Below are 13,497 nucleotides of genomic sequence, written 5' to 3'. Positions count from 1 at the left end.
TCAAGATTAATCGCTTGTTTTAGGCTAGGCTACCTTACATTTGAGTTACAAGTCGCTTCAGATAATAAATAAATAAATGAAAAATAAACATGAAAAATAAAGGCAATTTTAATGTGACAGGTTATAACAAAAAGAAAAACTTTGAAATCTAATAGTTTAATAAAAGTCTAGTCTTGAGATATAAAATTGGCCAAAATGCTCTTTCTATTCAGTATCACTTTGTATCCATTCCATACTCAGTATCTATACTAGGCTAGTAGGCTCCCATACTAACAGCCGGACACAAGACAGACCCGTCAGACTGGTCTAGTAACCGCTTGGTGCCGCCTGTGGGAGAAACGCGGAAGAAGAGTTCATTCAAGGCGTTTGGTGATCCGCACGGACACACACGTACACGAGTTTCCCCCGGTAAACATGCTATCGTGAAGCTTCTCCAATGCGCCCTCGCGTTTTCCTCTCATTCACAGCGGTTTCGAGTGGAGATGTCTGGACACAAAGCACTGCATGGACTGATACTCTTATATTCAATTCACCCGCTCGTGCTCGCAGAGAAACCGGGTAAGTGAACAAAAACACGGCAGATGATCGGAAACAAAAGAGTCTGTTTGCTGAGGCGTCAGAGGTTCCCGCTGGAGGATTGTTTGTGTTTGTGTGCAACATGGATTTATGGTTGTAGTATATCATCGTAAGTAAACGTACAGTTGCTCCTGGGGAGTTATAATGTTTCAAACTTTGTCACATGAGCTTCAGATCCTGTTAACTCTTGAGCGCAGTGCGTTTCGTTCTGAGTCCTAAACATTAAATTCCAATGGTTTCAAATATACAACACGCGCTACAAGTATGTTTACAATTTATGTGTTTAAGATTAGTTTCGTGTTGCATGTGTTTCTCATAGAAACTGTAGTACCTTTTAAAGTTAAAGTTGATATCCTTAAACTTTAGATATGGACGGTGGATACGATTTTTGATGTCAAATTTGGCTCATTAGAAAATGTGCAGAGACTGTATAACACATGCAGCGCTGACACAACATGTCCATAAGGACAACTTTCCCTCAAATCACTCTCACAGCGGGACTGTGTGTGTTAGTCAAAGTGTCTCTGGATGGTCAAAGCAGCATCTGATCTGCATTGTGTAAAAACATGTATCTTTTGTCAAGGATTTTAGTAGCCTACTGTAGAGACTACAGAGGTCTTTTTACTGCTGGGATATTCCTTTAGGACTTTTTAATTCAGCATACAGTGCACATATTACAGAGACGATAACACTGGAGTGGAGAAAGATTTGGTTATTAAAGGAACAGTTCAGAAATTCTCAGAACTTTCATTACTTTTTCTGTGTAACACAAATCGAGAAGTTTTAATGGTTGCACTTTTGCATACAATTGCTTAAAGTAGGGATTGAGGTTGTCAGGAATGTGAAAACATAAAAAAAAACATCCATATGACTCGTGCATTGTAATTTCCGAGACTTTCGTTCATCAGAACACAAAGGAATATTTTGATATGGAAAAAAATAAGATATTTTTACTTAAATCTGAAAGCTTTCTGTCCCTCCATAGACAGCTATGCAACTACCGCTTTGATGCTTCAAAAAGTTCATAAAGAGATCGTAAAACTAATCCATATGAATTGAGGAGTTTAGTCCAAATTTTCTGAAGAGACACGATCGCTTTATTTGATGAACAGATTGAATTTAGGCTTTTATTCTCATATAAACTTTGATCAGCACGCACAAACGAAGCTCAACCGAGCTTGCTTGACTTCATTGGTTCTTGCATGTCAAGCGAACATGGTTGAGCTTCCATTTACCTTAACTGATGTGAAAGCGATCGTGTCTCTTCAGAAAATTTTGACTAAACCACTAAATTCAAATGGTTTAGTTTTACAATCTCTTTATGAACTTTTTGAAGCATCAAAGTGGTGGTTGGTGGACTGTCAATCAATGGAGGGTCAGAAAGCTCTAAGATTTCTTCAAAAAGATCTTAATTTGTGTTCCGAAAGTGAACGAAAGTCTTACTGGTTTGGAAAGACGTGAAGGTGAGTAAATGATGACATTAATTGTTGTGTGAACTATCCCTTTAATGATTTAGTTCCCAAAACTGTAAGTAATTCACTCACTTTTGTTACCTTTTGAATTTTGTTTGAAGTTTGAAAACTTTAGTCTTCACAAGGACTAATTGCATGGATAAGAGAATTAAGTACAATTCTCATTTTGTTTTCTATAGAAGATGGGAGTGACTAAATAATGACCAAATCTTTATTTTTGAGGGAACTATTCATTTAAGTGTTTCAGTCAAGGGTGAAAAACTTCAGTTCGATACTGCATAGTATCACTCCCCTTAATGTGGTCCTTCTTTTTGTATTATAATTGTTTATCCAAGAGTTATTACTTTGTGGCAGTATTCTTGCTAAGCACAGTGTTTTTGATTGTACACTCTGAAACATAATGGTTATTTTCTTGGCATTAATGGTTCCATGAAGAACATTTAACATCCATGGAATCTTTCCATTGCACAAAAGGTTCTTTAGAGTGGAAAAAAGTTTCATCAGATTATTAAAATGTTCTTTACACTAGAGTTATTTTAAGAACTGTTCACTAAAATGTAATTTGGGGAACCTAAAAATAGTTCTTCTATGGCATCACAAAACCCCCTTTTAGAACACTTTAAGTGTATCTTAAAAGTGTAAGAGTGTAAATTGAATATCCTACTAGTGTGAACCCATAGCTGGTGCATGTTAGGAGACAGTCGGATTGTCTGTACATGCAGAACTCTCTCTGTTGTGAATGTTTGTGCTCCACCCTGGGGCAGACCATTGCCAGGTGTTCCTCAACATGTTGAAAGGACTGGTTTCAGATGCTCCACCATGTTTTTCCCCATTGGAATGAATGCAAAAGTGAGCTACAACCACTTTTGGTCATTTTGAATAAATATTATTTTTGACATCTACTTCTTTACTGAAATATTCTTTTAATGTGTAGTCGTTGTAGCTTAGTTTGTTTGCATGGCGATGATTAACGTGCTGTCATCCCTCTACACCTGCCCTGAGGTTTCCGTCCATCAAAAAACGACCCAGCCCTACATCTGGATGGAGTTCAGACGCCACCACAAAGGCCACTGTGTGTCCGCGAGTATTTAGCACTGACGTAGTACCAGCTGAGGTCAAAGAAAGCATTTTTGGGTTAGTGTGGGTGAATGTTCCCTTAGAAAAACACTGGTGCTATTTATAGCGTTAGTCCTGTTTCATTCCTTGTGTCATTTAAGAATGCTTTCAATGTCACAAAACTCTGGGGTCTCTGAGTTTGTTATATGCATACATCAGCGCCAAGTTCCTGAGTGGCTGCTGGAGACTCAGCTGTCTGGAGGGAAAGGAGGAGTTGGTGGTGCCATCACAGGTGTGAGTGCCTTTACCATGGGAGACCGTGACATAACAGAGCCATAACATATCAGCGAACAGTAGTCTTGACAATACATGCACAAATGCGCATATACATGCGCTAACCCCCCAGCGTGGGAGCTCTTCACCCTGGGATCATCCACGAGACTTGTGTCCGGCAGCTGACATTTTCTAACACCACCTTTGTCTCTGATCTATGGACGCATGTCTTCGCCATGGAATAAAAAACAAAAAACTTTTTATCTCACAATTCTGACTTTTTCTCGCAATTCTTAGTTTATATCTCACAATTCAGACTTTTTTTTAATATAAACTCAATCAGAAATGCGAGATGTAAACTGTGAATTCTGTTTTTAAGTTTGAAAACTTTAGTCTCCATGAGGACTAATTGCAAAAGAGCATAAAGTACAATTCTTATTTTGTTTTCCATGGAAGAAATAAAGTCAGGGTTTGGATCTAAATGTGAGCAACTAAATAATGACCAAATCTTTATTTTTGAGTTAACTATTTCTTTAAGTGTTCAAGGATGAAATAAAAGGTATTCCGACATTTTATTTCACATTTTATTCTGACTTTTTCTTGCAATTCTTAGTTTATAGCTCACAATTCAGACTTTTTTAATACAAACTCAGTCTGAATTACTAGATGTAAACTGAGAATTCTGAGGTAAAAAGTCTGAATTGCGAGATGTAAACTGACAATTACGAAATTCATTCGTGAGATATAAACTAGCAATTGTGGGTCAGAATTGTGAGATATAAACTCACAGTTGTGAGGGAAAAAAATCTGAATTGTGAAATGAAAGTCGAAATTACCTTTGGCTTTTTTGATTAAGTGGCAGAAACAATCTTCCATTACTCGTATTTAGAAATCGTATATCCTCTCTAAATGTGATGTATTGTCTTTTTCTTCTAATTACAAAACTTATTGTAGTAGAGGTTACTTCTGGTGCTTTGACTTGTCTTAAGGGTATGTGCATGTTGAAACAATGAGTTAATTAAACTTTAATTAAACTTGGTTTATGTTAGGTTGACATGCATTGGCTTGTTGAGTTCATGCAGTCTTTTGTTGCAACAGAATCAGACATTTATGTGCACTTGGAGTCTGTCTTGCCATTACATAACAGGTTGGATTGCTGTTTGATCTTCAAGAGAGAACGGGTCTGAGGCTTGTATGAATATAATATTGTCTTTTAAAATTTGGGAATAAGCTTTAAAAACTTGTAAGGTGTTTTTTTGTGTGTGTGTGTGTGCCAATATTGGTACCAAACTGAATTGCAAAAATAGTGAACATAAGAGACTTAAAAGTACTAAACATTAAAATGTTAGTCTTGTTCTTCCTGGGTCTGAATTCACCATGCTTCATTACAACAAAATCTCATATTACTTTTTACAGATGATGGCTGTGGTCATTATGTCCTGGGCCAAGAGAGTGGTGTCCTGTCCTCCAAGAACTACCCAGGAACTTACCCCAACAACTCCTGGTGTGAATGGCGAATTCGTGTACCCATTGGCCACACGATCATCCTCAAGTTTGGAGACCTGAACATGGAGAAGAAGGACTGCGAGTCAGACTATTTAAAGGTTCTAAAAGGATCATATGGGGCGGAAAATGGTAAGCTGTTTCAATCATTTATGCGATGAATATGCAGCGTAAATAAGGTTTTCTCAGCCATTATCTTGTGATTTCCCTGCATCAGGATTTCCTTGATTGATTAATGGAAAGTATGATGAATTAAGTTGTTTCTGTTTTGTTTGTAAATTGCTTTTTGACAAAGGTGAAGTTTGGCTCCGAACATAATGATTATTTTCGAACGGGTTTCCCAAACCTCTATTGGTTGGATAAACAGATCTAGTCCTACCCCAATCTGACCCATTGGTTGAGACAATATTGCTGTGTTGGGCAGAAACAGAATCCTGTAGGAAACATTTAGAAATCTAATTTAAGTCTAGTTGTAACATTTTGTGCAATCATATTGTGATATAGTTGAGCACATGCTCTTGAGTCAGTTTAAACTCCTCTAGATCACATTACTGTGAGTAAACATGAGTAAAGCACTTTAAATCAGAGCATTGCCATGAGTCGGCACCAGTCACACATTGATAAATTTACTGTAAAGCAAGAGGAAACCACAGAGGCCAGTGTGTCAGAGGATGTTTTAGAGATTATGGTGAAATGCTGGCAATTCTGCCTGTTTCCTTAAGGATAATGTCACTTGTTATCTCCCATTTCTAATATCTTTCTTTTTGAATGAGCTTGCTGTTTTTTTGCAATTTATTGCCATAAGTGTAATTGCAGATTCATTTCTTTTTGAACAGGAAATCTGCACAGATTCTGTACTTATGCACCAGTCCTATTAAAAAAAAAATTAATAGCTTTGCAAGTTTTTCTAGGACAAATGCATTTCAATTAATAAGGTAACAAGACAATTCATGTCAGTCATTCATGAAATATTTTCCTGAATTAGATTAGGTAAATGTCTAAACGGTTGCTAAAATTTGATGATTGGTTATACCCAAGGGTTAAATTGTGCAAAAATATTCCGGAATGGAATTTTGGTACATTTGATAAAAATAAAATAAAAATGATTGGTAGTTTTTCAATTAATTCAATTTCCAGTTTTTTTTTGTTTATTTGTTTGTTTGATCCATTCCAACATTCTGAATTCCTTTAAAGTTTAAAAATGCTTTAAAAAAGTTAATATTTACATTAGGCATTATGCTTCTTTCTAGTCATTGGCAGACCCTGGTAGAAGTGAGAAATTCATCAGTAGGTGGGTAATTTCAATTGCACGGTGAATTGCAATTGTAATTGCAATTGTTACAGATGTAACCTGGGGTTATATATGGATTTTTGGAGAGAACAGTGATGCTCTAACTGTTCTCTCCAAAATCCATATATAACCCCAGGTTACATCTGTTCCACTATGTGAATGAAATTACCTACCTACTGTTTTGTTAATTATGGATGGGGAGGGAAAAGGATATTGTAGCGTTTCACTCAAAGTGAATGGGCTGTTCTGTTTTATTAGCCTATCATCTTTCAGCCTTGGACCTGAGGTCTCCTTTGGTCATCCAGCCCAGAAAAGATTTATTGCCTTTCTTTTTGTGCACCCATAGATTATTAACTTTGGAGATATTATTTTCCTATCTACATTGAAATGTTGTTCTGATAAACCAGAGCAGTGGGTGTTTTTATTGAAGCCTGAACCATTGAGTTAATTAACAGCATCAGAAGAAGAGCCTGGAGGACATGAATCTTCCCACACTATGTCTGGTTCCTCCCCTGCCAACCCTTATAACCACAAACGCTGTCATGGTGTCAGAGTCGAGCCTCAGCCACATTCACTGATCAAAGCGTCCTGCAGTGGAACGACTGGAATTCCTCTGAGCGATTCTTAAACAGCAGTTGAGAGACATGCTTTGTGTTGGTGCAGAGTTTGACACTTGTGTCATTCACACTTCTTAGTGTGTTGACCCTTTGGTGCGTTCGGTCATAATGTTTTATAGATTAAAGTGTTTTGATTTTCATCAGAGCTTATCAGAAACTCATCTGTGTTGGACGTGTCATCCTTCAGTTAGCAGACATGTCGTAAATTTTCCTAAAAAACACAATTTCTGCATTCTTGGTTTCATAAGCGACTTCTATACCTTTCTTTTATGAAGCCTAGAGACTGTTGATTGAGAAGACATTCAGAGTTAGCTTCAGAACCGTGCCTGATTGTTATTTATTTTCACCTTTTTGCTAAAAAAAGTTTGCTATAAAAAACATTTTTTATTTACTTTGACATTTGACGGTTACATTTGTGCAAGCATATATTTATTTATTTATATGAAATTTATAAATAAGTTATCGGCCAACTCGCTGTTTTTTTACTCTTACAATATTTTTTACAAGTTGACTGGTGTTAATTTTGGTCTGATTTGTACCTCACTGCTAATATCTCAGTATGATTCTAATTCCTAATCTTTTATTAATTAATAATACATTTCCTTCCATTTCACCTAGTGTACTGGGAGTACTGCGGAGGTCCGATGCCCAAGCCTACACAGATTCCCACAGACTCCAGCGAACTGACTGTCCGCTTTCGTAGCAGCCAGCACATCTCTGGAAGAGGATTCCTGCTGTCATACTCCACAGAAAACCACAAAGGTATCTTTAATTTAAAAGGAAATGTGTGTGTCTTCTTAACACAACTTTATACATGTTTAGCTTCAGCTCTCAGGAATCCAATATTCTTCTTGTCTCTTGGCCGACCCTCATGTTAACCGCAGTGGACCCATGCTGTGGCTTGCCCCCTTCCCTCCTCTGGATGCTTGCAGATCTTTTACGGATGTTTCTTTAAAAGACAAGTTTGAACAATATTAAAAAAGCAATATTAAAAGTTGATCCGAAAATGAAAGTTCTGTCACAGCGCATATCCTGCAATGAATGCCAACACCAATTTTTACTCTAATTTGGCACTTGGTGAGGCCTAAATTTAACACAGACACACGCACACATATAAATATAAATTTAAATTCAGCCTTGGTATATAAAATGTGCTTGACAGTCTGGGGTCATAGTCTGTGACTTTGTCATGTGAGCATGAGTGCGGTTTATATCTATGTATATGTTTCCATCCCAGACATGGAGGTGCAGGAAGTAGGTCTGTCATCCTGTTGTGATGCTTATGTCCTGTTGTTCTTGTTTTTGTTGAGTCGGAGGGCCTGTTTCCTTTGTGGAGACTTATCATCTGCTCCATTTTTACCCTCATTGTGTGTCCTCCTCTGCTTTCCTCCTCAGAGCTGCTGACATGCTTGGACAAAGGCAGTCATTTCCCAGCATCAAAGTACAGGTGAGAGTGAGTGTGTGTTGGGATATAGATGGCTTAAAAAGTTAAACTTACACAAGTTGCCCGATATAGCTCTATTTTTTTTAATCTTTTGACTATATGGTAAATAAAAATAAAAATGGCATTTAAATAGTCAGAATATATATATATATAGTGAATATTTTGTATATATTGCCCAGACATATCTGAAATTATTCCTTTGAAATATATCCAAGCCACAAGACATTACAAAATAAACCCTGGGCAGTAGTCACAGTTTTCCAGACTGTATCTCATCGCATTAGTGCTTATAATTTTAGTTCCTCACTCAGCTATTATCAACACACTATCCATTGCTTTATCTATAGCCGTCAGCTATAATTAACTGACATGCTGTAAGCAGATATTTGTCTTTGTTCTCGCCCTGTGTAGGACGTACTGTCCGGCCGGATGTGCAGCGGTGACGGGAGACGTGTCTGGGGACATTTCCCTGGGCTACAGACATGTGAGTAGCGTCTCATTGTTTTCCTCAGGTGTGGGTGGCATGCTGCAGCTCATTTCGCATCCGCAGAAGAGCATTAGCCAAGCTGAGGGGTTATTTACAAGGCCGACTTGCATCCAAGCAGATGCTCAGCGGGGTGCTTCCCAAACAGGTTTCAGATGCAACAACTCAGCCAAGAAAAGCGGCTGCTCTAAGCAGATTTTCCCACAGGTGCTCAGGCCTCTAGGGCCTTCACAGGGAATGTTAAGCGGGCCGGCAGTCGGGGGTGGAATGCGCTAATGGCTCGTCCCATTGTCTGTCAGGCATTTGTTGTGACAGGACTTGTGTGGATACCCCAAGGATACGCAGTGACAGATCATTTGTGCTGGCTCCATTGTTCTCCCTGGTCACTTAGTGGGCAGTGAACTCTGAATGAAAGGCGTTTATGTAATTGTTCATACCTCTCCAGCGAATCGGGGTCAGAGCTTTGGGTTACTTGAGGGATTGGCCGAGCAGCAACGGCTAGTTTGATGTGGAATGAATCATGTGCTTGGGCTTTGAGCTATAACTCAAGATTTTAAGGGCTTTTCTGAAGGATTTGCATTGTGGTAAAATCTCTTCCTGTTTGTGAAAGCTAAGCTGGTCGAGCTTTATGCGTCACTGCAAGTTCTGGTTGCGTTGAATTTGTGAGGGTGATTTAAAAAAAAATGCATTTTAATTTAAATCGAATGTTTGTTGCATGTGCGTAGCTTAACCTCTTAAAAACCAAAAGTAGAGTAGAACAAACCTTGCGGATAAGTGAGAAGGGTTGTGTTGTTGTGTTGCAGTAGCAAAAATACTGTCAGGTACAAAAGTCTGAGACCACAAGTGAAAATGCTTTTATTTTGCATTTGATGCAGGTTTTTTTTTTTTTATTTGAATATGACTAGGTGGTTTGAGAATGTTCCAAAGTGCATTTTGTACTTCATATAAGAAAATCTGGCTTGTCAATGTCACAAATCTGCAAAATACTTAATTTTGTTCATTTACAGGTGGTCTCAGAGTTCTGGACCCCAACAATCATGCAAAAATAAGAAAAAAATATCAACAATGTAGTTATGATCTGAGAAATACATTTTTGATATATACTTATAGTTTGTAGTAATTAAAGGTTTAATACTTAAAACAATAATAAAGTGTTTTTGAAAGAAATTCATACTTTTATTCAGCAAGGACACATTAAATTAATCAAAAGTGACGGTAAAGACTTTTGTTTTGTTAAATATTATATATCAAGTGAATGCGGTTCTTTTGAACTTTCTATTCATCAAAGAATCCTGAAAAAAATTACATCACGGTTTCCATAAAAATATTAAGCAACTATTTTTAACATTGAGCACAGCAGCAAAGAAGCTTACTTAAATGATTTCTGAAGGATCGTGTGACACTGAAGACTAGAGTAATGATGCTAAAAAGTCAGCTTGCCATCACAGGAATAAATTACATTTTAAAGTATATTAAAATTAAAATATTATTTTAAAATGTAATATTTCGCAATATTACTGTTTTACTGTATTTATGATATACACTGCCATTTTAAAAGTTTGGGATCTGTAAGATTTTTTTTAATTTTTTTTAAAGACTCTCTTATGTCTCTTATGTTCACCAAGGCTGCATTTATTTGATTAAAAATACACAAAAAACTGTAATATTGTGAAATATTATTACAATTTAAAATAACCATTTTATATTTTACAATGTCATTTATTCATGTGATAAAAAGCTGAATTTTCAGCATTAAATTGATCAAAAGTGACAGTAAAGACATTTATAATGTTACAAAATATGCTATTTAAAATAAATGAAATCGAACTTTCTAGTCATAAAAGAATCCTAAAAAATGTTTGTCCACAACTGTTTTCAACATTGATAATAGTAATGAATGTTTTTTTTTTTGAGCAGCAAATCAGCGTATTAGAATGATTTCTGAAGGATCATGTGACACTGAAGACTGGAGTAATGATGCTGAAAATTCAGCTTTGCACCACAGAAATAAATTATATTTTAAATATATTCAAATAAAAATGGTTATTTTAAATTGTCATAATATTTAACAATATTACTGTTTGTATTTTTAATCAAATAAATGCATCCTTGATGAGCATAAGAGACTTCTTTTAAAAACATCAAAAATCTTACCGATCCCAAAATTTTGAACAGCAGTGAGTAAATAGAACAGGAATAGACTAAAATAAGTAAAACACAAAAGAAACCACAAAATGCACATTGTGGTTGTGGGAAAAGTCCAGAGTATCAGAGCGTGACTATCTCTCTGTATTGTATTTTACTAATGATACATTTCCACTGACTAAAGTGGTGGTAGGAGGAACGCTCTCTGCTTTAAGTTGTCCTAACCCCTATCACGGATCACAGATTTTCAAGGAAGACAACAGACACACGGCTGCAGGCTCAATACTCACACAACAGGGTCTTAACCGACAATGGAAGACAAGGGCACGCATTTCCACCCTGCTGCCATCTGCTTTGATATGCGAGTGTGAAGGGCTTTAGAAAGAGCCTGAGCGATTGATTACTTCACATTGGCTTTTGTGTAGATCGGGTGGAGCAGTGGACTCTGGGATTACAGGCAGATAATGCCACCACTGTGAGGGTGTGGATCTGCCCACTAAAGCCATTCAGCAGTCACTTCAACACACACACACACACATGTATTCATTATTTTGCCACCTTAATCTCAGTTCTAGGCTCGTCAATACTTTGTAAGACTGAATGAATCATCTGAATGAAATCTATTTGCACCGATAGTGCCACCCTCTACATGCAAATAAGAGAAACTGACATCTCTTCCTGTTAGTAAAGAAATTGTAGTTTTAGAAAACGGTTTACATTTTAATATAATATTTCACAATATTACTGTTTTACTATTATTTTTTATTAAACAATTGCAGCCTTGCTGAGACTTCTTTCAAAAACATTACAAAAAAGTTACGAGCCCAAACTTTTGAATGGTATTGTGTTAGTTTGTTGTCAGCAGGAAGTTTCATTGATTGTTGTGTAAAAACTGGAAGGCTTCGTGGCTTCATGCTGTGAGTGAGGAGATTTGACTCAAGCTCATGTTCTCTCAATGAATTAGCCAGTTTACAAAGGACGGTTAAGAATGAGGACTTTGTATTTGCATAAAGAAGCTACATATGAATGACAGCACCGTAGAGTCAGTTAATACTCAAATAAGCATGCAAATAAACAAATCAACGAATAAAATGTGCACTTGCTCAGTTGCTAAGGCCAGCATCATTACTATTGCGCATTGCGTACTTAAGCCGCTTTTCCGCTATCTCTGCTGATGGCAGAACTCATTCATTTTGAGAGCTGTGTGTAGGTTGGATCATATGCGTATGACTATGAAGATTTTCCGGGTCCAATTTGAGCTCCAGATGTTAAATATTTTGGCTTTGGTGGCTGGAGTGTTAGTCTCAGATGTCATGCCCATGGACCATTGGCTGATGCATATGGCACACTTAACTGGAAACACTTCAGGATTTTCCAAGTCGTCATCTGATTTGTTGAATACTACAGGATGTCCTGGAGACATTTGTGTCATGTTCTTTAACGGTCCACCTGGAAACAAAGATGCCGTGACTCCGAACCCCCAAATGGAAGAAGTAAGCCAGCTGTCATTATAGGGTTATTATAGGGTCATCAACTTTACATTGTCACGCCCCTAAACATGAAGCGGAACAAAAACGAACTGTGATTGGTTGCTTTACATGTCAGTCAGATAGCCTCTGGGTGGTCCTTGGCCAATGAAAGATGCGATGGAGTCCAGACCTTCTGCCATCAGCTGAGGCTCTTGCTACGCAAGACTACTAGACTATATGCAACTACCAGACCGGATATAACTTAGTCTAACCAAAACTAAGTGCTGAGTGAGAATTACCAGTATTTTTCCTCTAAAACATTCTTTTAAACACTATTTCTGTAAAATGTGCGGTTCTGGATAACTTTGTATATAACAAATTTTACATTGATTTAGCCCTAGAAAATCAACCATATGTCTTTTAGACATATTTGCGGTCATTTGTCTTGTGTGGATATGTTCATATATTCATCATAAGAGTAAAGACATCTTCATGACATGCGACTACCACTAGGTTTAAAAAAAAGCAATAATCGCATGCGGAAATAGTGTAAAGGCAGCTTTAGCTTTGATTATTTGTATTTATATACACATACACTCTCTTGCTCACTCACTCACCAGTGTTAAAATATCTAAAAAGATTGTTTAGGCTTATTTTGAAGGTGGAATTGAATATCTAAGGGTGCGTCTTAATCAGCTTTGATCAGGGAGTCGGCCATTTTAAGGGCTGTCTCAATCGTAAAATCCTTTCAGTGCACTGAAATGTTCACTCCCTAATAAGTCTCACACAATGCACCATGAAATCCAGGGAGCATCGATGCTCACTATGTTCCCTTAATGGAAGTTCTGAAGCTTGATACAAAAATCACGTGAGCCAACTCTACATGAACCAACTCTCAATGTGTAGTGAGTCAAGGTCCTTACTGTCCTTACTGTCCTTACAATAGTGTGCACGAGATACTGGTTCACGACCTAGGAAGCCAGGGAGCTGACTGAGATGCAGCCGTAGAGACTTGTGGTGGGGCTTTTTTTTTTTTTTTTATTACTTTGCTTGGGTGTTCTGTGTGGTTTCTCACTAGCCAATCACATAGCAACTCATCAAATGAGTGTGTAGCATTGCGGTAGTGAGTTTTGCATGGGACAGCACAACTTTTATGTGTCATAAATC

The 13,497-nt window shown here is 37.3% G+C and overlaps 1 protein-coding gene across 1 annotated transcript in view; it reads left to right on the top strand.

Annotated features, from left to right (window-relative positions):
• Positions 1-301: 301 nt before the first annotated feature.
• The window catches only part of dcbld1 (discoidin, CUB and LCCL domain containing 1), a 32,983-nt gene continuing 19,787 nt past the window's right edge, over positions 302-13,497 (top strand). The window contains exons 1-5 of the mRNA XM_079887224.1: positions 302-558; positions 4,794-5,012; positions 7,407-7,550; positions 8,184-8,235; positions 8,644-8,716. Of these exons, the coding sequence (XP_079743350.1) occupies positions 483-558; positions 4,794-5,012; positions 7,407-7,550; positions 8,184-8,235; positions 8,644-8,716 (564 nt within the window). The 5' untranslated portion in view covers positions 302-482. The remainder of the gene's footprint in view (positions 559-4,793; positions 5,013-7,406; positions 7,551-8,183; positions 8,236-8,643; positions 8,717-13,497) is intronic.

This window comes from Squalius cephalus (assembly GCF_949319135.1).
Source record: "Squalius cephalus genome assembly, chromosome: 12".
NCBI lineage: Eukaryota > Metazoa > Chordata > Actinopteri > Cypriniformes > Leuciscidae > Squalius > Squalius cephalus.
The sequence above is the reverse complement of the archived record's forward strand: the minus strand, read 5'-3'. Positions and strand labels throughout refer to the sequence as shown.